Source organism: Eschrichtius robustus, chromosome 4 (genome assembly GCF_028021215.1).
Source record: "Eschrichtius robustus isolate mEscRob2 chromosome 4, mEscRob2.pri, whole genome shotgun sequence".
Classification (NCBI taxonomy): Eukaryota; Metazoa; Chordata; class Mammalia; order Artiodactyla; family Eschrichtiidae; genus Eschrichtius; species Eschrichtius robustus.
Window position 1 is genome coordinate 44,671,230 of NC_090827.1, and position 26,954 is coordinate 44,698,183.

Consider the following 26,954-nt stretch of genomic DNA (forward strand, 5'->3'; position numbering starts at 1 on the left):
ACTAAAAAGAAAAGAAGAAAGAAAAGGCCTTGGAACAGACAATACTTTCCCCAAGAGCCTTTTCAACACTTAACACTCAAAGAAAAATGCAACAATCACTGTAAATATTAAAGGAAACAAGTATGTGATACTGTCCACAAAACTGAAAATTCAGTGAAAAAGGCATAAAACAATATCCATAATGGAGAAAGAACAGGAAAACCAAAATTGGATGTGTTACTCTGTTTTAAAACATTATGTTTAAAATAAACTGTGACAAAGTTTAAAAATCATTTATCAGAGTTTCCAAATGATTATTCTTATCAAGCCAGTTATGAAGTCATTCAGTCACAAAATAAAGGATTTTAATCAATCATTTTCAGTCAAGTTACTACATATGTTGAGAATCTCAAATTGCATTATAATCTGATGTTCATTTTGTTACATTTCAGGAGACCTTGTTAATATAAAAATGTCTTACATTTTTCGTAGGAATATGCCTTCACAGTAGTGCAGTACATTTTATCTTCAGTGTTAAATCACAATTCTGTGCTTCCTGATACAATTTATTTTTTAAACACAGGAAATTTTATTTCAACTGGCTTGTCACATATTCTTAAGAATGGCAGTAAGAAGAGAAACAGCCACAAGGGCAAGATGTACGGTCTTGCTGATGGTCTTTTCCTCACGGGTTGGAATGCTTATTACATGCCCAATCACAAAAGAAAACATATAGATTGCTTGTATGCAAAAGAACAAAGATGAGTACAGAATTGCAAATAAGAATCACATATGGGCTCTCTCATGAAAGGAACAATCCTATTTTTATTGCAAATAAAATGTTCATAATATCAAATGGAACAGTATCACACAAAAAATATCATTCAATGAAAATACTACAAATTAGATGCTGAAGTCAGCAAAGAGATTAAATCTGAGATTGCCTGAGAAAATAGGAAATAACTAAAGAGTCTGGAATTCTTCTAGGTCTTGCCTTATTGTACACATATTAAGTAAAAGTCTGTCTCTGGGCATCTGGATAAAACATACAATTACTGCTCATTTCACATCAAGGTAAAAATGGTAAAACATAAAAACCAATACTGAACCTTCCAACAAACAAAAGCCCAGGTCCAGATGGCTTCACAGGCGAATTCTATCAAACATTTAGAGAAGAGCTAACACCTATCCTTCTCAAACTCTTCCAAAACACAGCAGAGAGAGGAACACTCCAAAACTCATTCTACAAGACCACCATCACCCTGATAGCAAAACCAGACAAAGATGTCACAAAGAAAGAAAACTACAGGCCAGTACCACTGATGAACATAGATGCAAAAATCCTCAACAAAATACTAGCAAACAGAATCCAACAGCACATTAAAAGGATCATACACCATGATCAAGTGGGGTTTATCTCAAGAATTCAAGGATTCTTCAATATAGGCAAATCAATTAATGTGATACACCATATTAACAACTTGAAGGAGAAAAAACATATGATCATCTCAATAGATGCAGAAAAAGCTTTCTACAAAATTCAACACCCATTTATGATAAAAACCCTCCAGGAAGTAGGCATAGAGGGAACTTTCCTCAACATAATAAAGGCCATATATGACAAACCCACATCCAACATCGTCCTCAATGGTGAAAAACTGAAACCATTTCCACTAAGATCAGGAACAAGACAAGGTGGCCCACTCTCACCACTATTATTCAACATAGTTAGGAAAGTTTTAGCCACAGCAATTAGAGAAGAAAAAGAAATAAAAGGAATCCAAATCGGAAAAGAAGAAGTAAAACTGTCACTGTTTGCAGATGAGATGATAGTATACATAGAGAATCCTAAAGACGCTACCAGAAAACAACTAGAGCCAATCAATGAATTTGGTAAAGTAGCAGGATACAAAATTAATGCACAGAAATCTCTTGCATTCCTATACACTAATGATGAAAAATCTGAAAGAGAAATTAAGGAAACATTCGCATTTACCATTGCAACATAAAGAATAAAATACCTAGGACTGGGCTTCCCTGGTGGTGCAGTGGTTGAGAATCTGCCTGCCAATGCAGGGGACACGGGTTCGAGCCCTGGTCTGGGAAGATCCCACATGCCACAGAGCAACTAGGCCCGTGAGCTACAACTACTGAGCCTGCGCGTCTGGAGTCTGTGCTGTGCAACGAGAGAGGCCGCGACAGTGAGAGGCCCGCGCACCGTGATAAGGAGTGGCCCCCACTCACCGCAACTAGAGAGAGGCCTCGCACAGAAACGAAGACCCAACACAGCCAAAAATAAATAAATATTAAAAAAAAGGAAAAGTAGGACTAAACCTACCTAAGGAGACAAAAGACCTGTATGCAGAAAATAATAAGACACTGATGAAAGAAATTAAAGATGATACAAACAGATGGAGAGATATACCATGTTCTTGGATTGGAAGAATCAAAATTGTGAAAATGACTCTACTACCCAAAGCAATCTACAGATTCAATGCAATCCTTATCAAACGACCACTGGCATTTTTCACAGAACTAGAACAAAAAAATTTCACAATTTGTATGGAAACACAAAAGACCCCGCATAGCCAAAGCAATCTTGAGAAAGAAAAACGGAGCTGGAGAAATCAGGTTCCCACACTTCAGACTACACTACAAACGGACAGTAATCAAAACACTATGGTACTGGCACAAAAACAGAAATATAGATCAATGGAACAGGATAGAAAGCCCAGAGATAAACCCTCACGCATATGGTCACCTTATATTTGATAAAGGGGGAAAGAATATACAATGGAGAAAAGACAGCTTCCTCAATAAGTAGTGCTGGGAAAACTGGACAGCTACATGTAAAAGAATGAAATTAGAACACTCCCTAACACCATACTCAAAAATAAACTCAAAATGGATAAAAGACCTAAATGTAAGGCCGACACTATAAATCTCTTAGAGGAAAACATAGGCAGAACACTCTATGACATAAATCACAGCAAGATCCTTTTTGACCCACCTCCTAGAGAAATGGAAATAAAAACAAAAATAAACAAATGGGACCTAATGAAACTTAAAAGCTTTTGCACAGCAAAGGAAACCATAAACAAGACCAAAAGACAACCCTCAGAATGGGAGGAAACATTTGCAAATGAAGCAACTGACAAAGGACTAATCTCCAAGATTTACAAGCAGCTCATGCAGCTCAATAAAAAAAAAACAAACAACCCAATCCAAAAATGGGCAGAAGACCTAAATAGACATTTCTCCAAAGAAGATATACAGATTGCCAACAAACACATGAAAGAATGCTCAACATCACTAATCATTAGAGAAATGCAAATCAAAACTACAATGATGTATCACCTCACGCCAGTCAGAATGGCCATCAACAAAAAATCTACAAACAATAAATGCTGGAGAGGGTGTGAAGAAAAGGGAATCTTCTTGCACTGTTGGTGGGAACGTAATTTGATACAGCCACTATGGAGAACAGTATGAAGGTTCCTTAAAAAACAAGCTACCATACAACCCAGCAATCCCACTACTGGGCATATACCCTGAGTAGACCTTAATTCAAAAAGAGTCATGCACCCGAATGTTCATTGCAGCACTATTTACAATAGCCAGGTCATGGAAACAACCTAAATGCCCATCAACCGACGAATGGATAAAGAAGTTGTGGTACATATATACAATGGAATATTACTCAGCCATAAAAAGGAACGAAATTGAGTCATTTGTTGAGACGTGGATGGATCTAGAGACTGTCATACAGAGTGAAGTAAGTCAGAAAGAGAAAAACAAATATCGTATAATAACACATGTACATGGAACCTAGAAAAATGGTACAGATGAGCTGGTTTGCAGGGCAGAAGTTGAGACACAGATGTAGAGAATGGACATATGGACACCAAGGGGGGAAAACTGCGGTGAGCTGGGGATGGTGGTGTGCTGAATTGGGCGATTGGGATTGACACGTATACACTGATGTATATAAAATTGATGCCTAATAAGAACATGCAATATAAAAACAAACAAACAAACAAAACAACTAATACTAAACTTTCATTGGGTTATTTGTATGGAAATATGTTAATATAAATGTTTCAGACATTACATGAAATTTCTAAAAATCTTATATGTTCTGGTATAATGTTATAAGTCATAATCCTAGTTATTACTTTAAAATGTATGTCTCAGAAATAACTAATTTTCTTGTCAACTGCATTATTATGAACTTTCATCAAATCTTTTACTGTGGTCATTTTTAAGTCTTTTGTCATTTACAGACAGTTCTGGGTGTACTCTGATGCTTTTGCAAATATGTTCCTATAAAAGGGTTTCATCTTCAAGAAATTCATGGAAAAGACTCTGACAAGTACAGGTTTCTGGTAACTGACTGTACTGCTGAACTGAATGAATAAGCATTTTCAGAACTCTAATGAAAAACTGATGAACTCATAAAAGTGCTAACAAAAGATCAAGATGAAAAAAAAAATTAATTACATGGGACTGAGTGAACTGATGATGATGAGTATAATTTTTGTGACTTTCTGTCTGAATTAAAAAAAAAAAAATCCCACAAGGACTCAGAGGCAAAGAACATACAAATCAATTTTCACTGCAAAGTAAAGGAGCTGTTACAGTGGAGGATTACTGGACTGAATGTCAATATTATGACATAGTATGAGTGTGTTTCATGTTTGGTGATTGCAATCGTTGTTTTTGTTGTGGTCATCCATGTACAATGCTTGGTGTCAGTCTATTTATCTCTTGTAAAAATAAAATACAGTGTGTGTGTGTGTAAAAAAAAAAAAAAAACTAATCATAATCGACAGGCTATGGCTAAGACAGTTACCAGTAACTTAACGACACTTCATTATCTTTAATCATCCAGAAATAAATTATGTTCATTAGACTGTACACACTAAGGCAACTCTAGGGTTGAAACAAAACAGGAAAAAAAGGTTTCAAATTAACCTTACCATAATTTAAAATATAGAGGGTATGCACCCTTTTTTTCTTTTCTACCAGGCAATCTGATAAAAATCTTTCAGATATCTCTGATTGTAATGGTTAAATTGTCTGTAAGAAAATGTATGTGAAAATATAACGACCTTTTTTAAATACAGGAAAAAAAAAAAAAGAGTCATGTAACACAGTGTTCATTGCAGCTCTATTTACAATAGCCAGGACATGGAAGCAACCTAAGTGTCCATCAACAGATGAATGGATAAAGAAGATGTGGCACATATATACAATGGAATATTACTCAGCTTTAAAAAGAAAGGAAATTGAATTATTTGTAGTGAGGTGGATGGACCTAGAGTCTGTCATACAGAGTGAAGTAAGTCAGAAAGAGAAAAACAAATATAATATGCTAACACATATATATGGAATCTAAAAAAAGAAAAAAAAATGGTACTGAAGAACATAGGGGCAGGACAGGAATAAAGACACAGATTTAGAGAATGGACTTGAGGACACGGGGAAGGGGAAGGGTAAGCTGGGTGAAGTGAGAGAGTGGCATGGACGTATATGTACTACCAAATGTAAATAAATAGCTAGTGGGAAGCAGCCACATAGAACAGGGAGATCAGCTTGGTGCTTTGTGTCCACCTAGAGGGGTGGGATAGGGAGGGTGGGATGGAGATGCAAGAGGGAGGAGATATGGGGATATATGTATATGTATAGCTGATTAAGCAGAAGCTAACACACCACTGTAAAGCAATTATACTCCAATAAAGATGTTAAAAACAAAAAACCAACAATACTGTACCTTCAATTTCCATGAGGTAAGTGAAACATATAGAAGCATTTACCTTTTACATTTTCAGGCTTTTATGAATTTCATTTTAAGTCTAACATTGCATAAAAAAAGTATAACACATTTAATGTTCTTGTTCTTTTCTTCTTTACAAAAATACTGTTAAAACACTACCACCACCTACAGCAACAGTGAACTATTCATTTAAAGGAGAATTATAAAACAATAAATGCAGTGGGAGTATAAAAATCAATATTTGTGGATATATTTAGGTAAAATAATTATGAGAACCTTTTATTTAGAGTTGTCCCTGAGTAAATAATTCTAGAGTTATACTTTTGTTATTTCTAAGCAATGCAAGCAGTTTCTTATAGATGACTGACTTGAGAAAATTTTTTTTAAACATTTGGATGATTTTTTTAATATCTGTTATATCTTAAATGTCCAGCCACTGAAACACTTGAACATATTTCAATCATTTAAGAAAAGAAACTTGGGAGTCACGTCAGCAAGATGACTGAATAGAAAACCTTAGATCTAGTCTCTCATAGAGATATAGTCTAACAACAACAGTAGATGGTCCAAAAAGTCTTTATGAAAACTGTGGGCCAAAAGGGAGTGGAGTGGGATGATTTATTCAAAGTGCTGAAAGAAAAAATTGTCACCAAGAATATTATATCTAACAAAACTGTCCTTCAAAAATGAAGAAGAAATAAAGACCTCCAATAAATAAAAGGTCAGAGTGTTCACCACCACTAGATCTGTCTCAGAAGAAATGCTGGAGGAAGTCCTTCAAGTTGAAATAAAAGGACTCTAGATAGCAATGTGAAAGCAAACAAAAATACAAAGTTCTTTGGTTAAGGTAAATCTACAGACAAATACCAAATCCTGTAACACTGTAATGGTGGTACACAAATCACTTTTAATTCTGGTATAAAATTTAAAAGATAAAAGCATTAAATATAACTTTAAGTATAAAACTATGTTAATGGACCAATATATAAAAAGATGTAACTTGTGAGATTGATATCATAAAGTGGGAGAGAGAAGTAAAGGAGAAGAGTTTTTGTATGTGATTAAAGTTAAGTTGTTATCAATTTAAAGTGGATTGCTAAAACTAGAAGGTGTTTTATGTAATCCCCATTGTAACCACAAAGAAAACACCTATAGAAGAAACACAAAAGGAAATAAGAAGGAACTCAAAGCTCGACACTTCAAAAAAACAGTGAAATACAAAGGAAGGCAGCAAGAGAAGAAAAGAGGGACAAAATAACTACAAAACATACAGAAAACAATTTTAAAATGTCAATACTACGTCCCTCCTGATCATAATTACTTTAAACATAAATGGATAAAAGTCCCCAATTAAAAAACTCAGCGGCTGAATGGATTAAAAATAACCTACAAACTCCAACTGCATACTGTCTAGAAGATACTCATTTTCGGTATAAGGACACCCATAGGCTGAAAGTGAAAGGATGGAGAAAGATATTCCATGCAAATGGTACCCTGAAGACAATAGGGATGGCTGTACTTATATCAAACAAAATAGAGTTCAAGTCAAAGACTGTCATGAGACAAAGAAGGACATTATATAAAGAAAGGTCTATTCACCAAGAAGATGTTCACCAAGGTCTATTCACCAAGAAGAAGCAATTATAAGTATACATGCACCTAACAGTAGAGCACCCGAACATATGAAGCAAACTCTGACAGAATTGAAGGGAGAAATAGATAGTAACACAATAATAGTAGGATATTTCAATTCCCCACTTTCAGTAATGGATATATCAACCAAACAAAAGATCAATAAGGAAGCAGAGGACTTGAACAACATTATAGACTAACTAGACCTAAGAGACATACACAGAAGACTTAACCCAACAATAACAGAATACACATTCTCATGTGTATTAAACATTCCCAAGTGTATCCTCAAGAGCATATGGAACATTCTCCAGGGCAGATCACATGTTAGGCCACAGAATCTGGACAAATTTAAGAAGATTATACCAACTATCTTTTCTGACTATGATGGAATGAAACTAGAAATAAACAACAAAGAAAAACTAGAAAATTTACAAATACATGGAAATTAAATAACATGCTCTTTAACAACTAACAGGTCAAAGAAGAAATCTAAAGGAAAATTAGATAATATCTTGAGACAAATGAAACAAAAACACAACATATCAAAACATGAGATGCAGCAAAAGCAGTACTAAGAGGGAATTTTATAGCAGTAACTGCCTACATTAAAAAAGAAGAAAGATTGCAAATCAACAACATAGCTTTATACCTCAAGGATCTAGAAAAAGAGGAACAAACTGAAAACAAAGGAAGGAATAAAAAAATGAAGATTAGAGTAGAAATAAATAAAATAGTATAAAAACAATTAAAAATCAATAAAACTGTTTTTTTTTGAAAAAGATCAGTAAAATTGACAATGCCTTAGCTAGAAAAGAAAAAAGAAGTGAGAAGCCTCAAATAAGAAAAATCAGAAATGAAAGGGGACACATTACAACTGATGCCATAGAAATAAAAAGTATCATAAGAGACTACTATGAACAATTATACACCAACAAATTAGATAACCTAGAAGAAATGGATACATTTATAGAAACATACACCCTACCAAAATCAAATCATGAAGAAAGAACAAATCTGAACAGATCTGTAACTAGTTAGGAGATTGAATCAGTAATCAAAAACCTCCCAATAAAGAGGAACAGATGGCTTCACTGGTGAATTCTACCAAACACATAAAGAAGAATTAACACCAGTTCTTCTCAAACTCTTCCAAAAAATTTAAAGCGGATAGAACACTTCCAAACTTATTTTATGAGGTCAGCATTACTCTGATACCAAAACCAGACAGAGACACTGCAAGAAAAGAAAACTACAGACCAATAGCCCTGGTGAATATAGATACAAAGATCCTCAACAAAGTATTAGCAAACTGAATTCAACAGCATATTAAAATGATCAGGTGCCATAACCAATTGAGATTTATCCCTGGGATGCAATCATTGTTCAACATATGAAAATCAATCACTGTGATACACCACATTAACAGAACAAAGGATAAGAAATCACAATACATGCAGAAAAAGTATTTGGCAAAATTCAACAATCTCTCAGGATAAACACACTCAATAAACTAGAAGTATTATAAGGAAATTACCACAAAATAATAAAGGCCATATATAAAAAAATCCACAGATAACAAACATCCTGCTCAATGGTGAAAAACAGAAAGCTTCTCTACTAAGCTCAGGAACAAGGCAATGATGTCCACTCTTGCCACTTCTATGTGATATAGTACTGGAAATCCTAGTCAGGGAAGTTAAGTTTTGAAATTAAAGGCATCCAAATCAAAAAAGAAGTAAAATTATCTCTGTTCTCATGACACGATGACATGATCTTATATGTAGAAAACCTTATCCATTCCACAAAAAATCAGTCGCATTTCTATGCACTAACCATGTATAATCGAAAAAAGAAATTAGGGAAACAATTCCAATTAATAGCATCAAAACATAATTAGGAATAAACTTACCCAAGAAGGTGAAAGTCTTATACACTAAAAAGTACAAAACATTGTTAAAAGTAATGAAAGACGACCCAAATACATGGAAATACATTCTGTGTTCATGGAGTAGAAGAATTAATATTGTTAAAATGTCCATACTGCCCAAAACAATCTACAGAATCAATGCAATTCCTATCAAAATCCCAATGGCATTTTTTGCAGAGATAGAAAAAAAAACTTAAAATTCATATGAAATCTCAAAGTACTCTGGATAGCCAAAACAATCTTGAGAAAGAAAAGCAAAGCTGGAAGCCTCACATTCCTGAGTTCAAAACATATTACAAAGTTACAGGAATCAAAACAGTATGGTACTGACATACAGAGAGATATACAGACCAATGGAACAGAATAGAGATGCCACAAATAAGCTTTCACATATATTTTCAAATGATCTTTGACAAGGATGCCAAGGCTACACAATAGGGAAAGGATAGTCTATTTAACAAATGGTGTTAAGAAAACTGGATAACTGCAAAAGAAATGTATTTGAATATCTTACACCATACTTAAAATATTAACTAAAAATGGATTTAAATCTCCTAGAAGAAAACATAGTGGTAAAACTTCATGACATTGGATTTGGCAATAATTTCTTGGATATGAGAGCAAAAGTACAGGCAACAAAAGCAAAAATAGATGAATAGGACTACATCAAATTAAAAAGCTTCTATGCAACAAAGGAAACAATCAACAGAGTGCAAAGGCAACCTATGGAATGGGAGAAAATATTTGCAAATTATATATCTGATAAGGGGTTAATCTCCAAAATATATAAGGAACTCCTACAACTCAACAGAAAACAAAACCAATTGAAAAATGAACAAAGGGCTTGTATAGACATTTTTTCAAAGAAGATATACAAATGGCCCACTGGTACATGAAAAGATGCTCAACATCACTAACCACCAAGGAAATACAAATCAAAACCACAGTGAGATGTCACCTCACACCAGTTAGAACACCTGCTATCAAAAAAAAACCAAAAACAAACAAAAAAAGAAAATAACGTGTCAATAAAGGTAAGGAGAAACTGGAACCCTTGTACACTGTTGGTGGGAATGTAAAATGGTATAGCCACTATGAAACACAGTGTGGATGATCCTCTAAAAATTAAACTTAGAACTACCATATGATCCAGCAATCCTACTTCTGGGTATATATCCAAATAACTGAAAACAGGATCTTAAAGACTTATCTGCACATCCATGTTCATTGTAACATTATTTACAATAGCCAAGAGGTAGAAACAACCTAAATGTCTTTAAGTTGCTAAATGGGTAAAGAAATGTGGTATAAATGGTATAGTACTCAACCTTAAAAAAGAAGGAAATCCTGTCTTATGGCACAACATTGATGGACATTATGTGAATTAGCCAGCCACAAAAAGACAAATACTGCATGTCTCCACTTTTATAAAGTATCTAAAATAGTCAAACCCTTAGAAGCAAAAAGTAGAATGGTGCTTGCTTGGAGTGGAGGGAGAAGAAAGAGTTGTTCAATGAGTGTAGAGTTTCAGTTTTGAAAGATGAAAAAGTTGGAGAAATCCACTGCACAATGATATGCATACTGTTAACACTACTGTACTGTGCACTTAAAAATGGTAAATTTTATGTGTTTCTTACCACAGCCAAAAAAAAAAAGAAAAGAAGAGTTGATTTTTTTCCTTCCCACCTTCTCATCATCAAGAAATGACTGAACATAGGGCTTTCCAAAAATTCTACCCCTGTGATGAGACAAAGCATGGAAAATGCTCAAAATGAGTAATTTCCCAAAATTTGTGAACAGATGAAAACTATGTTTTAAAATGTAAAAGGCATGCAATCTTGAACACATTTGTGTTTGTGAACACCTAAGGAAATAATAAAGGAAATCATAAAAAGTGCTTCTTGACTTTTCATGTACTTTAGAAAAAGAAAGATGAGGAAGAAAACCAATATAGAATTAATACATGCAATGAGAAGTAAACAGTCTGAAATATATTTTTTAATGGGATTATGGATTTTAGTGGGCAACATTTTAAAAGGAGTGATTATCTGTAAATGGCTTCATTTAATCATTTTAAAATGCACTCATAACAACCTTGAGAAATGCAGTGCTAAAATGATTCCTGGAAGCCCCTACTTCCTCTCCAATTTTGTAATTTACAGAAAACTGAAACATAAAGATTCAACACATGAGCTTGAGAATCTTCACTATTGCTTCGTTGTTGGGTTAGACTCCAGATCTTGCCTGTGGACCGGCCACTGCTGATCTCCCCTCATTTACCAGCCATTCCCTGTCTAGGCTGCATCCCCAGGTTGATAATCAGACTTAACATTCCCTGCACTTTTAAGGCCCATCCTTATTCTTCATTCAGCTCCTGGAACCCGGAAGTCAGCCAGAATCCAGAGCCTGCACATGTCCAGAAAGAAAGGTTACACAATTTTTTATATGAGTGATCAACTTTGGTTATGAGATAGCACATTTCCAATTATTTCAAGAAACAAATAAAATGTGGCCCCCAAAATCTTAAAAATGTTTCACTTAGACTATAAGAAATGCCTTATATGAGGTTAATTTTAATAAGTCCATTTGATTGCCACAGCAGCTTTTCAGGGAGACAGGACTGCTGCCCTCAAAATAATCTGAAAACGGGGTTAGCCTCCACAAACGACAGGTACCTACTGAGACCAGAAAGCAATGAATGGAGATTCTGATATTTCTAAGTGCTATGTTGTTTCTGACTTACATGTAAACGAAAATTCTTTGTAGACTTTAAAGTGCAGTAAATCACCAATGTCTAAATCTCTTTCAGCTTTCAAAAACAAAATAAAATAGCCCTCTGATCTTCAGGGCTCTTAAAGCTATTGCAACATTCCTTTCTGTCCCTTCATGGCCCAGCCTTGTCAAAAATGGCTGAATTCCCCATCTCCCCTTCACTCTGCACTCGTCTATACTCTGGTTTCTAAAAATATTAAGTTCTAGCAACTTGGTGCTCTCCAAATTTCACAATCCTCTCCAAAGCTGCTGAAGTCTGTTTGGCTGCACACGATTCTTGTAAACAGCCACGGCCGACTCTGGTTCACTTAGGAGGTCTCGGCTACTGGTCTTTATTCTTGGCCACATTCTGAACAATTTCAACAGAGTTTCAAACTTACTCCTCAGAATTTCATTCCTGAACTCTTCCAGCTCTTTATTTTTCTAATTGTGTCATTCTCTTATCCTTTATATTTGATGCACAGATTTATCTTTTCAGACATGCCTTCCTTTCTACCATGTTCTTATTTCCCTATGCCAAGATGGTATCCTCAGACCATCTCAGGTAACACTCTTCCCAGCCCCACCGTGGAAAGGTTCTGTGAGCGCCGTAGCCCCACTCCCAGTGGGTGGTAACCCCACCACCTCATTCACTTCTGCTCTGGGGACAGGCCTCTGATTGAGCTAACAGCCACATGTCAGTCCTTATCTTCCCAAACCTCAGCTACAAATTTGATATGGTTGACCACTCCCTGCTTCTGGAATGTGCCACCTTCCTGTTTCTCTAACACCATCCTCCCAGGAATGGTCAGCAGTGCCTCGGTCTCTCCATCTCAATCTCTTCTGTAGATGCATTGCATCTCCAACTCCTGTAAAATATTGGCATTACTTTGTATTTCTTCTCAGCCCTCTCTCTATCTACCTTTACCCCTGACTTGCACACATAATTACATGGGAGCTTCTACCAATTCACAATGTCTGTTCTATCTTCAAAGATTCTCATTTAATTGGTTTGGGGGTTGGGGGAGTTGATGTCCAGGTATCAGTAATTTTTAAAAGCTCCCCAGGTGTATCTACGTGCAGCCAGGGTTGAGAACCCTGGATCTAAATAATCAAGAAGTCCCACCGCGGCTGTCTTGGAAACACAGAGACCACATTCCCTCTTGTCTTCCCCCACCACCACAGTTTTACTTGGGCCCTTGTCATTCACCATGTGGATTACCACAGTACCCTTCTAACTCATCTCTATTTCCCAAGGCACTCTTCTTCACAAGGCCTCCAAAGTGAGTTTTCTACAATATGAAAGTTTGTTTTGTCACTCTTTTGATAATTGAAAGGCCATCAGTGTCTCTCTGGTCCAGCTCATCATTGGAAATCTCATGAGAGCCTCTGTCTAGCTGTTCCAGATGATTTGCTGCACAGGATGGTAAACTCGTCACATGCTCCTGAGTCCCCACGCCTTTGTGTGGACCACTTCCCCTGCCCAGAACTAAGTGTCTTCCTCATCTTTTTTTTTTCTTTGGCCTGGTTTTATTCTCATTTGAGCATATCCGTTTTGTTTTCTTAGAAGTATAACTGTTAAATGTTGAAATGTGTTCAATAAGCATTTGGTAAACACCTACTAGAAGAAAGCTCTTTTCTGGTTCTGTTCATAGTGGGAAGCTTCTCCCAGCTACTCTGGGCTGTACTTTCATCTCCATGTCTTACACTTATAACTGTTGGTAACAATGAAGTAAAATGTTTTGGAGATTACAAAGTGCTTATTTGATCATCAAAACTATCTTGTAAGAGAAGAGATGAAAGAGATGTTCAAAGGTCTTTAGAAGGATGACCACCCATTTCCTATACCTTTAAAAAAATGAGTACTGAGCACACAACATTGTGTATACAGTCACCATTTATGTGGCATCCTCAAGAACAGAGATAAGAGTGCTCTTTAAGAGCTAAAATAAATGAAGCAGAGTTCAGTTTTACATAGTACAACTTAGATGTGCAAAGAAAAAATCATTTCTATATTTCTTATGATGGGTCTAATATTCTTTAGGAGCCCCACCCTGATGGACAACAGAGAAAAATGGCCATCTTAACATGCTATTAATGTCATCTCAGTCTGTTCCCTTGAAACCTTAGCAGCTTTGGGATGCATGCTCAGTTTTTGAGGCTCCCTCCCTGTTGCATTGCTGCTGCTCTGTAAGATGACACCGCTGGTGGGGGAGACTGGCAGTGTTGAGGTGGGATCTTTGTGTGCTGTCCACTGGCTTTTAGAATTTGTCTCCAGGCAGTGAATCTCATCTTTCATGTCAACATGTACAGGCTCAGAACTCTACCCTGCTGGCCTGGCCCCACTGCAGCTGTTTTTGATGTTGCAGTTTTTTGGTACTTGGCATGTTATGTAACCCTGCGTTTCAGCTGTCTACCCAACAGATTTGGGGAGGAGCTCATCTCATCACTTGCAGCTGTGGTCTTCATGGCAGTCAGCTGGCCTGTACTATGCATTAATCTGTGTCCACAGTGGGAATGCTGGGACTATGCGGGGGTCTTCTAGGCCTTGCAAGAGCCAAACAGGAATGGAACACTCACTTGTGCCTTCTTTTTACCTAAACACGTTGCCCATTTTAGTCTGCTCCCACTAACTCATGTTAGGAAAAAGCTACCCCATGAGGCAGTGTCCTCCCAGAGTTCCAAAGTGTCCTCTGCTTTTAGCTTTTCCTAGGCTGTCTCACTGGCTCCCTCCAGGATGACAGCTTTGGGGAAGGGGGGCCGGATGCTTGTGGCTGACCACTTGTTTCCTACTTCTTTTCTCATTAGCCTTCCTGCATTCCCCAGCAAGTAGATGGAATGGGCTTTCCTTTCCTTCCATGTGGCAGATTTCTTCAGGAGCCATCTTTGTTTATACTAAGGACCACCCATTTTGCTTGTCAAAGGCAGAATATTCTCCCTTTGCATTTTTGCTGTAACTATCCTAATGTATCCAAAACAAGTGGATGTCTCTTGCAGAATAGGTGGAAGGTCTTATCCACAGACAGGCAATACCAATATAGTTCAAAAATATTAACCCTCAGGACAAGAACAGAGTTGGATGAATGGCACTACTCAGCTTTAAGACTATAAAGCTACAGTAATCAAGACAGTGTGGTATTAGTGAAAGAATAGATAAATAGACCAGTAGAAGCGAATAGAGAGCCCAAAATAGACCCATGTAAATACAGTCAATTGATCTTTGACAAAGGAGCAAAGGCAATACAATGGAGAGTCTTTTCAATAAATGGTGGTAGAACAACTACGCTTCCACATGCCAAAAAAAAAAAAAAAAACAACAACCTGTACACAGACCTTCCACCCTTTAAAAAATTAACTCAACATGGGTTACAGACCTAAATTCGAAATGTTAAAACAAAAAACTCCTAGACACTGGAGGAAACCTAGGTGACTCTGGGTTTGGGGATAACTTTTTAGATACCACACTAAAGGCAGGATCCCTGAAAGATAGAATTAATATGTTGGTTTTTTATTAAAATTAAAATTTTCCGCTCTACAAAAGACAATGCCAAGAGAATTAAAAGACAAGACATATTCTGGGAGAAAATATTTGCAAAAGACATATCTGATAAAAGCCTGCTATCCAGAATATACAAAGAACTCTAAAAAGTCAACAATAAGAAAACAAACAACCTGATTAGAAATGGACAAAAGACCTTAAAAGACACTCAACAAAGGAGATATACAGATGGAAAGTAAGCATATGAAAAGATGCTCCCCATCATATGTCATCAGGGAAATGCCAATTAAAATGAGATACAACCACACATCTATTAGAATGGCCAAAATATACAACATTGAAAACACCATATGCTGGGAAGGATGTGGAGCAACAGGAACTCTCATTCATTGCTGTGGGAAATCAAAATGGTACAGCCACTTTGGAAGACAGTTTGGCATTTTCTCACAAAACTAGACATACTCTAACCATAAGACCCAGGAATCAAACTCCTTGGAATTTACCCAAAGGAGTTGGAAATTTATGTCTATACAAAAACATGTACATTGGTTTCTGTAGCATTTTTATTCATAATTGCCAAAACTTGGAAGCTACCAAGATGTCCTTCAGTAGATGAGTAGATAAATAAACTTCAATGTCTAGACAATGGAATATTATTCAGTGCTGAAAAGAAATGAGCTATCAAGCAGTGAAAAGATATGGAAGAAACTTATGCACATATTACTAAGTAAAAGAAGCTAATTTTAATAGGCTACATACTGTATGATTTCAACTATGTGACATTCTGCAAAAGGCAACATTATGGAGACAATAACAAGATCAGTGGTTGCCTGGGTTTGGCACTGGGGGTATGGGGGAAAGGATGAACAGACAGAGCATATTTTTTTTTACGGCAGTGAAACTACTCTGTATGATACTATAATGGTGGATACATGTCATTATACATTTGTCCAAACCCATAAAATGTAAAACAACAAGGATGAACCCCAATGTAAACTGTAGACTTTGGGTCATTATGACGTATCAGTGTAGGTTCCCTGATTTTAACAAGTGTGCCACTCTGGGAAGGATGCTGATAATGAGAGAAGGAATGCATGTACTGGGGCAAGGGGTACATGAGAAATCTCTGTATCTTCCCCTCAATTTTACTGTGTACCTAAACAGTCTTTAAAAAGTAGTTGTTAAAAAACATTAACCCTGTTACATCACTGAAAAAATATAATGGTTCAGAAGAGAGTTATGCAAAATCACCTGAAAAAACAGAATCGTTCCCATGGCAGAAGGCTTGATGGAGGTGTTAAGACACCAAAAGAAAGTACGTGTGGCCAACAGGAAGTCAATGAGCAGAAATGACACAAATGAACTTATTTAACAAAACAGAACAAAACAGACTCACAGACTTAGAAAACAAACTTATGGTTACCAAAGGGAAAAGGTGGGGAGGGAGATAAATTAAGAGTTTGGGTTTAACATACACAAACTACTATATTTAAAATAGATAACCAACAAGGACCTACTGTATAGCACAGGGAACTCTGCTCAATATTCTGTAATAACCTAAATGGGAAAAGAATTTGAAAAAGAATAGATATATGTATATGTATAACTGAATCACTTTGCTGTACACCTGAAACTAACACAACATTGTAAATCAACTCTACTCCAATATAAAATAAAAAAATTTTAAAGTAAAAAAATAAAAAGCAAGTTAATGAGCAACGGAAGACCAGACAGTCATGAAGGCATCACAAAATTCTACTTGGCAGTGCTGCATGAGTTCTTTCTGAAGAAAGGGTAACACAGGCTGATGACATTCAACACTTGAATCACATCCTGCTTGAACTATTTAGGATTAACAAGCAACCTTCTGAGTACAGTTTGGGTTCCTGTGTCCTTTTTCCTACAAAGAGAGAGCTGGTCATCCTGACATGACTACTATAATCCACATGGCAATCATAGTTCTTCTGTAAATAAAGGAACTGCACTCTCGCTTATGTATCAGTCTCCTTCCTAACAGCTAGTAACCCCCAACCTCAGGAGAAGAACTCCCTGGTTTGTTAAGATGAGGCCTTGAGCCAGATGGGCAAGGCTCAGATGTGGGACTGGGGTTAATTCACAAAAATGAAAAATTCCTTGTGAGATGTTCACCTTCTTTTGAGAGGACTTGACCTTGTAAGGCCTTTCTCCTTCTGTCTCCTCCAGAGCTATCTTAGAATCATAGGTAAGGTGATGGAATTTGACAGTTTGCCAATGGCTAGTTAGATGGTACTGATTCCAGTGAATTTCATTCCAAACAGGAGACTGGCCTTAAAGAATGGAATAGGAATGATAGATACTATTTGCTTCCCTCTTTTCATTATCATAAGTTATACGTTGGGCCCTGTTCCAAAGCCGTGGATGACATAGAGACAGCACTTCCAAAATTATGGGAACTCTGTCACCTTGGAAATTATAATTCTTACCTGGTTTGGGGACCAGGTGGAACAGAAAGGAGTGGTAGGGATTTAGAAACTGCAAATATTTCATTGCTGTTAAATAACTAAGTAACAACTGGTTGCTCTGGTGCGAATGTATAGCCAGCTAACTTTATAGAATTCAATCAAGGATTTGGGACAGAAAGAAGGTAACAATAACAATGAAAACTGTGACTAGTACACTCACATGACCTCATTTGATCCTTATGGTTTCTCTGTGAGTCAATTGTTATTATTTCCACTCTCTAGAAGGAGAAAGAGAACTTGCCCATCTTGGATAGGAAAGCAGTAGAGACTCACTCAGCTACATTAAGTCCTATAGCAATGTCCATACTCCACGTACATGTGCCCAACCTTACTGACAGTAGGAGCCAGAATTCTGGATCGATTGCCAAAGGGCCAGAAGAAAAGTTTTCCTTCAAAATATCAAGATCTAATTTGTTTATGAGACAATAGTAAATATATTTTACTAGTTGGAATGCACTCCTGTATCATCATCATGTTTTCATTTTATCTCAAGTCTTTTAATGTCTGACTCTTCCATTTTTAATCAGGGTATCAATGCAATTCATAATTTCAATTTTTCCTCTCTAGTAATTATTAAAAATGCATGAAGTTGTGAAAAGTCCACATTGGGGACTACGGTTGCTGATTCACCCTCATTGGTATAACCAAAGCTCTGGAAGTGAAACAGAAGAAATAAAAGCTGGCTTCTAGAAGGTTCATTTAAATGGTTTAATGGATTGGAATGTCACGGACAACCAAATGGTTTATATTTCACTTCAAAAAGATTCAGAATGGTTATATTTCCTCTCATGTGGGTAGAAAAGGAACAACAAGTGGTAAGGGTAAAGAGTGGGGAATCATTTGGGCTTCAGCTTTTCTGGTCACCTTGCTGTATGGCCAACCTCTCTCTTACAGGCAACTGACACCTTCTGAAATGACTCTTTCTGTGAATAAATGAACATTTCATGACTTAAAGAGACCTTACCTACTGAAGGGTTTCTTCTAAAATGCTATAAACTATAAAAAATTATATATATGTATGTATATATATATATAAATCTATTATTGAACTATGTACTGTTTTAAACAATTGAAGTGTTAAGTTTAATGTTGTTAATAGATGAAAATAATGTCAATCAAAACTCAAACTTGTGGGCTTTCCAAGAAAGAAATGTTAAACAAATATAAATACATTGGAGTTATTTATTTTAACGTTTTATTTTCTTTAAAAAAATCTAAATGTTAAAAGCAGTTTAGGGTAATAGGATTTATGATGATACAGAACATAATTCACTCGGGATGTCAGGCGGTGCCTGCCGGATGGGATGCTTGAGTGAGCCACAGACGATGTGAGCTTCCAATAGGCACATTTGTTTCTTTTGAAAATAAAGATTAAAATTGCAGATTTATTTGGGACAGAAATAATTCTGGAAGTTATAAAATGCTATTAAATAATTTATATCAAGGCCATTCTAACACTGATCAATGGATTTACAATCTCTTAAAACCACTGGAATCCAAATTTTAAAAAAAATCACCTTCTGGTGTCCATGATATGATCTGGTAATATGTACGAAATTCATGCTCCAGGCAAAGCTTTGGCCAGCTTGAAATATTTGGGGCATATGTCAATCAGTACGTTATGCACTTTGTCGTCGTTGTTCACTGGGGCCTAGGGAATCCTGCCGACCCCGGTGTAGGTTAGCTGCATCTAATCAGATTCAACAGCCTTCTTAACCACCATCCTTTCCTTCTCTTGTTCTCCTTCCTGTCATATGCTGCAGCTTTTAGGCTACTCTCCCCTTAGGCTCCATGCCCTTCACACGTCATAGCTACTCTTCAAAGCAAGGTCCCAACCCATTGCTTCCTATGTCTTGAAATGTACACCTACCTGGATATTTATGGGTACCATATGCTGTATTACTGCCAGGTATTAACCTTGCTTATGTGTAAGATTTAATAAACAAATTTTAAGAGTGTTAAGTTCTATTAAAAAGGTAGCAGTCAAATTTAGTTCAGTAATTCTAAATACAAGAGGACTAAGAAGGACAACTCTAATCAGAGGTCAAAGAAAACACAATGATGCGATAGCAGAATAGAGGCTTCTGCCCATGTATTCATTAGCTTTTCTGAATGAACTGAAACAGGAGGCCCACCTTCAGAGGTAAGAAAGTAATTTAGTCTTCACTGTCTTCTGCCCTAGTTTTTTTTTAATCTCAGACCAGGTTACTCTTCGCCACATTGATTACTCCCAACTGTTACGGCTGGGGGTAGACGGAAGGTTGAGTGATGGGAAACAGACCAAAGTAGGTGTAGCTTCCTTCCTGTAACGGCAACCGCTACCGACAGAGTGAGTCTCGGACACAGAAATGAACGGCGCACTGCAAAGATGAAAACAGGTGAATAATTTCCCCTTCCATGGCAGTTTTTATTAGGGTTATTATTAAATCATTTCTGAATTCAACCACAAATATTATTATACTTACTAACCCATAACTTAATTTCATATCGAAATATTTTCTTTGGGGTGCTTTAGATATTGACTTTTATTTAGGTTTAATACTGCAAACGAATTAATCATGGGTGACTTGAGAAAAGATACCTTAATTAGGAAATGGCCAGGCACATTACTCAATTTTTAGAAATTTCATTTACTAATGTGAAAAAGTGTGACACAACGATGAGTCCTGTGCCAATTCTTTTGAGTGATAATTTATTTAATGCCTACTACTCTGCAGAATTTATATTGGATGAGAATGTTCACTAGCCGTGGTTGGAAATCTCATTACATGAAGAATAAGTGAAGAACTAGAGATGGGAAAACTACTTTGAGTAAAAGCCAAAGACCCCCCCAGTGTTCTACAAGGCCCTGCCTGGTCTATTCGCTTCTGACCTCATTTTTTACCATTCTTCACTTTGCTTACTCTGCTTCAGTCACACAGTCCTCTTTGCTGTTCTTTGAGCAAACCAGGAAGGCTCCCACTGGATTTCTCCTTTTTTTTCGGAAATGCTCTTCCCCCAGTTATATGAATGGCTACCTCCTCTTTTTAAGTCTTTGCCCAAATGTCACTTGCTCAATGATGCCTGCCTTAACCTGCTATCTAAAATTGCATTTGTGCCCTCCCCCAGCACCCCTTGCTCTGCTTCTTTATACCATAGATCTTAAAACCGTCTAACATACACTACACTTTAGTTATTTATTACATTCATTGATATTGTCTGTTTACCCCTGCTAGAATGTAAGCCTCACAAGGACAAGCATCTTTGTCTTTTAGTTCACTAACATATCCCAATAGAAGAGGACCTGACACATAATACTCAATAAAAATTTTGTTGAAGGAGCAAATAAAATATCTGAAGAGTGACTGTGTAGATCAGTGGAGTGCTCCAGAGGGCAGGACTAGGATTTATGAACAGACATAAAGGAGGCAGATCTGGGTTTAATGCAGGAATGACTTTTCAAATGAAAAGGTTTTCCAACATTGTCATGCAATCAAATCACCTGCAGAGTTTGTTAAAAACGGCAGTTCCTGGACCCCAGACCTACTGAAGCAGAAAGTTCAGGGATCATCACAGAGTGCCTGTTTCACACCCAAGTTCAAGAACCACTGTCCTAAACTCTCAGTCACTGAAATATTCAAGTAGAGACTGAAAGGTCATGTGTCAAGGGTATTTAAGAAAAAAAGTGTTTATATGTTCATTGCAGACAAAAACTGGGCTCAAAAATTCTGTGATTTTATCAGATCAATTTCAAGATTGACTCATATATTTTGCGCTGTTATTATTTAGAAAATGTCACCTTTCCTTTCTATCAGGCTCTGCTCTGGGGTTGGGATGTATACCTCTCCAGAGGTACAGAAACAGAGCTCTAAGGAGTATCTCATGTTATTTAACATTTAACTCTTATGCAGAAATCTCATCACACCTAAGTATATGCGTGGACATTTCTAGTTATTTTGGAAGTTGCTATTATTTCATTTAATTAAAGTAATTGCAATTTACCCTTAATTATGTTTAGAGTCAACAAGGGGCCTTCCCAATAAGCAGCCCATTAGATAACCATAATTCAAAAGAAGATCAAAGTCAGGTTAATAATCTGCAACTGAGAAGAACCCTAATTTGACATTGGATATTAAATTGAGTATTTTCTTTTCATAAAGAATATAATGTGTAACAAAATATTTTCACTATGAAATGTATAGATCAATTTCAGAAAAATGAAGGTTGCCTTTTAAATAGTGGTTGTTGTAGGTACGGATAAAGTGAAACTGAATCCAAAATGACAAAACAAAAACAAAAAAATGGCTGGAGAAAGCAAACAGCACACATCAGACTGTCGCAGGCAAACTCCTTTTCTCCCCAGCCCTGGAGTCCATGTGCTTTGCCCTCTGGCTGGCTGAAAGGTTCAGAAGATTTATTTCTCAACTCTCTAGTTAGATATAATTACCTAGATTGGATTTCTTTCAATCCACAACTATATACAAATGGGTTTTTTTGCTTTGGGCTAGGAAGATCATTTAAATTAATTTTTTTTATGTTTCCCATTATGGCATGCATTTGAGTAGGGAAATAACTGAAAAATAATTTAGCATTATGAGGAAAAATAGTTACAATTCACTGAAGCCTGTTCTGAGTAGTATAATCTGTGCCAAATTCTTTGAAGATCAGATATTACTGCACTGTTTGAAAGCAATGCTGACTATATCAAAATGAAGTATAATATAAAATGAAGTATAATAATAATAATAACAGCAGTTCCCATATATTACATGTTGATTCTGAGTCAGATACTGTTTTAAGTGCTTTATATGAACTGGCTTATTCAGTCCTATACCCTAATGAGGTAGGCACCAAACTTATCCTTAATTTGCAGATTAGGAAACTGAGGCGGAGACATACAGCTGCCCAAGGACATGCAGTGGCAGTCACTGAACCACAACATACTTCACCTTTCATTGTACTTCTAGGAAAGTACTTTAGGAAATGTACAGTTGTTCAGCATTCATAAACATTTAAATAAAAGTGTTTTTATTTGAGATTTTAAATTTAAGTTAAACTTTAAGAGCCTTGAATGATTTATCTTTCAGTATTTTTACTATCTTTTGCTGTCTTTAAAGGGGAGTATGTGTGCGTGTTTTACTGTATTTGAGTATATTTTTCTAATGACATATTTTGAATGAAAGTTGGCATATCAAGAATTGGCTGCACTCAAAAATTCATAACTGAACCGTGATAGCACTCGTTTATAATCCTTAGTTTTAAGCATTTTGTCAAAACTGGGACAATGTACAAAACACTTGACACTCACCTGCCTCACAATTTTCGGGCACAATCCCATTATACAGATGCTGGCTGAAGGAAATCCTTACATCTTCTCCTTCCATGTGAATGACCAAGAGACCAGTGGTTGTCCTAGCTGGGAACCCCTGGTCCACAACTTTTAACTGCAGCCAGATAGGAAAATATTCTGAAGCTGGGTTTTGCTGAAGTTGAATTTCTCCTGTGTATTCATTAATAGAAAACACTGACTGGGGCTCTGCAAAACTAAATATGACAGTTCCATTGGGTCCCAAGTCTGGGTCACTGGCTCTCAGGATGGCGGTCATCTGGTTAGTAGGTGACTGGGGGGAAAGAAAAATATCAAAGGGGTTCTGTTCCCAAACTGGATCATTGTCATTAACATCAGTGACATGTACTTTTATGATCACCGTGGTGCTTCTTGAGCCCTGGACACCACAGTCTCTGGCCACAGCCTTAAATGTATGCTCAGCTCTGGCTTCTCGGTCAAGGATGTGGCTGGTTCTCAATGTGCCCACTACGGGATCAATGGTGAATGCCCCGGAAGCCTCATCCACCAGAGAATACTCAGTTTTCCCATTCAGGCCTTCATCTTTGTCCACAGCAGAAAGCACAAGAACCACGGTTCCCACTTGAGCATCCTCTCTCACAGAGGCCTGGTAATGGAGCCTGGAGAAGGAAGGACTGTGGTCATTGTCGTCCAGAACTCTGACTTGCAGCTGCACCATGGAGCTCAGGGGTGGATCCCCCAGATCGGAGCACAGGATGACTAGGGTGAAGTTGCTGACTTGCTCCCGGTCCAAAGCACGAGTAATTGAGAGTTCTCCTGATGTTTCATTAATAGCAAAGTACTCATCAGTATTTCCATCTAGTAAAGAAAACAAATTCAAAATACATTTGAATTCAAAAAGTAGCAGCCCTTTGCCATGAATATATATATTCATTCAACAAATATTTATTTCCTGATTATTACATCCTAGAACTTTTGTAAGTACTTTTGTAAGTACATGATAAGGTCCCTGCCCTCATGAAGTTTCTATTATTAGGAAGTAAACAAAAAAATATAATTCAGTATTTATCTTAATTCAATCAGTAATTCGAACACTTGCTTTGACTGATTTGCAGCAGTATGATTTGTTTTGTGTGCAACTTCAACTTTTTATATTAATATATTTTTCCTCTTGGGAGGATTAAAATGTATGTTTTACATGAAATAAAACAGTAGTCAGGTATAAGCAACAGGATACAATGTCCATTTTTAGATATCAATCAAAAAATAACAGATTGATGTACGACAGCATATCTGTAATTTCCCCAAATGTTACTACAGGCTGAATGCCGGTTATACTACTGCAGTAAGGTCTCTTCTATATTCCACGTCTTCTGTGCATGAATCATAACACTTCTGTTAGAGATACTGAAACATTTGTCTATCTTTTCCATAACATAAGCCAGGATTATGTTTTATTCTTCTCTATATCCTTCAAAAAAAATGTTCTTTTTGCTATTGTACATGGTACCAAGTAGAATAACATTTTAAACTGAACACAGGGATAAAAAGCTTCCAAAGGCATGTTAAAGTCACCCTAAAAATTAGTTGGGAAAATGCGGTTCAATTACCAGCCACATTCTTGGACGAGGGGCACCATTCCATTCCCAACAGTGTGGGAACTTACTGGAGCCTACCAGAGGCAAATGGAAGAAGTGGAACAGCATTCTGAGAAAACAACAGCCACAGGTAGTGCTGGGGGCTGAGAAGGGACTGCATTTGTACGTTTTCTTAAGATGTATTAATTTGTACCAAACACAGGGATGGTGAGACAAACTACATTTCTGTGGCATTTGTGGTTGATAAAGCAATTCATTCCCTCAGTAAACATTTCAACAACACCTGTCATGTACCAAGTATGTGCTGGACACTGGGAATACGAGGATCGGAAGATGTGATTCTGGCCTCCAAGAGTTTACAGTCCAGGAGGAAAGGCAGGTCAGTACCTGAACATTAAAATACAGTGTGAAACTCACACGTGCAGGACTCTGGGAAGCACAGAGGATGAGCACAGGGTCTGGTGTTAGGATGGCCAGGAAATGCTTCTTAGAAAGAATGACATCAAAACTAACTCCTAAAGGGGAGGAAGCCAGGCTACAAGTCTCAGTGGAGGGGAGAGGGAAGAGGGACAAACCTGGGTTAAGTCCCAGGAATATGACAAATTAATCGTTGCAAACATTTTGGTGTGACTAGAACACTGGGTTCTCTGGGTATTTGAGTGTAGAGGGTAGGGAGACAGAGTGTCAACAGTGGCAAAAACATAAATCTGGAAGATAAGCAGGCATCCGATCATGAACTTCCCTGTGTACACTGCTGAAGACTATATTATCTTAAAATCTATTGGGAGGCCCTGCAGGATTGTAGACAGGAAAGCGTCATGAATCACATTTCTGTTTTAGGAAGAGTACAGGGCAGCAGTGTCAGAGCTTGATTAGACTAGAGGAAGATTAGGAGGTTACCATGGTATCTACGTGAGCAATGAGGAGGTTCTGCAATAATATGCCCCTGAAGGAAGTGGACACACCCCAGAGATATAGAGGAGGATAATAAGGAGTAAGGAAGGGAAGACTCATAATCCGGCTTAGGGGGAAGACTCAAGGGTGTCAAGACTCAAGGGTGTCAAGACCAGCTGTCTTTAAAATGAGGTCTGAGGACCCTGGGTTTATATTAATTTATCTAAGGAGTATCTGGAAACAGGTAAATTTTAAGGTAATTTCCAGAAGTTCAGTTTATATATCTTTATTCCTAAAATTGTTCTGCCTAAGAAAACCCCTGGGATCTCGTGGGTTTGTCCTTCCCCAAATCAATTTTATAATCACCCTTCTTGAAAATTATAAAAGAAAGGTTCACCTCTCGCCCCTCCCAACCTGACCAAGGTGTACCACACAAGTGTGTGAAAGTTTCTAGGCTACCAAGCAAAGGGGAATTCCAAATATTGGTGTTTCATGTTGAAACAGGGACTGACGTTAATGCCTGGGAAAGACATCCTTTTTATGTTGGAGAGGGTCTTTGCTACGAACTAAATTTTAGGACCTATTCAAGCTCATAAGTAGTAAACAAATAAAAAATAAAGACCATTAATTGATTTGGGGGCATGTAATGCAGAAGGAGTTTAAGAAATAAGTGTTACTACTATAACAACAATCTGTCTCCCATGTAAAAAATGTGAACAAGGATTTTGAGTGCTTACATCTGTAACAAGAATTTTTTAAGGGCATGTTGAACAAAAAAAGGCTGAAGATCACTGGCAGAGATTCTAGAAGAAGCCAGACCATGATGAAGTGAGTGAAAATGGAGTGATGTTAAGTTCAGTTTTGGACACATTGATAATGAGATGCTGCTATATATAAAAATTGGGTCCTTGAGGCTGTCAGAAAAAATGGTGAAACAATTTGAAACAGAAGGGAAAAAATAAGTGGGTGTCCTAGGGGTGAAAAAAAAAAAGATTAGGGTGTGACTAGTCTGGCTTTGCCATCTGAGTTGTCTTCCAGGTATTTTATCTTCATTGTCTTTCAGGTATTTTATCTCTGTAAATTGTTGAAAACTAATACATAATGAGA

General features: G+C 36.9%; 1 protein-coding gene across 1 annotated transcript in view; it reads right to left on the minus strand.

The window, feature by feature from the left end:
- The window catches only part of DCHS2 (dachsous cadherin-related 2), a 298,713-nt gene that overhangs the window by 44,830 nt on the left and 226,929 nt on the right, over positions 1-26,954 (minus strand). The window contains exon 14 of the mRNA XM_068542087.1: positions 23,356-24,213. Coding sequence (XP_068398188.1) covers positions 23,356-24,213 — 858 coding nt within the window. The remainder of the gene's footprint in view (positions 1-23,355; positions 24,214-26,954) is intronic.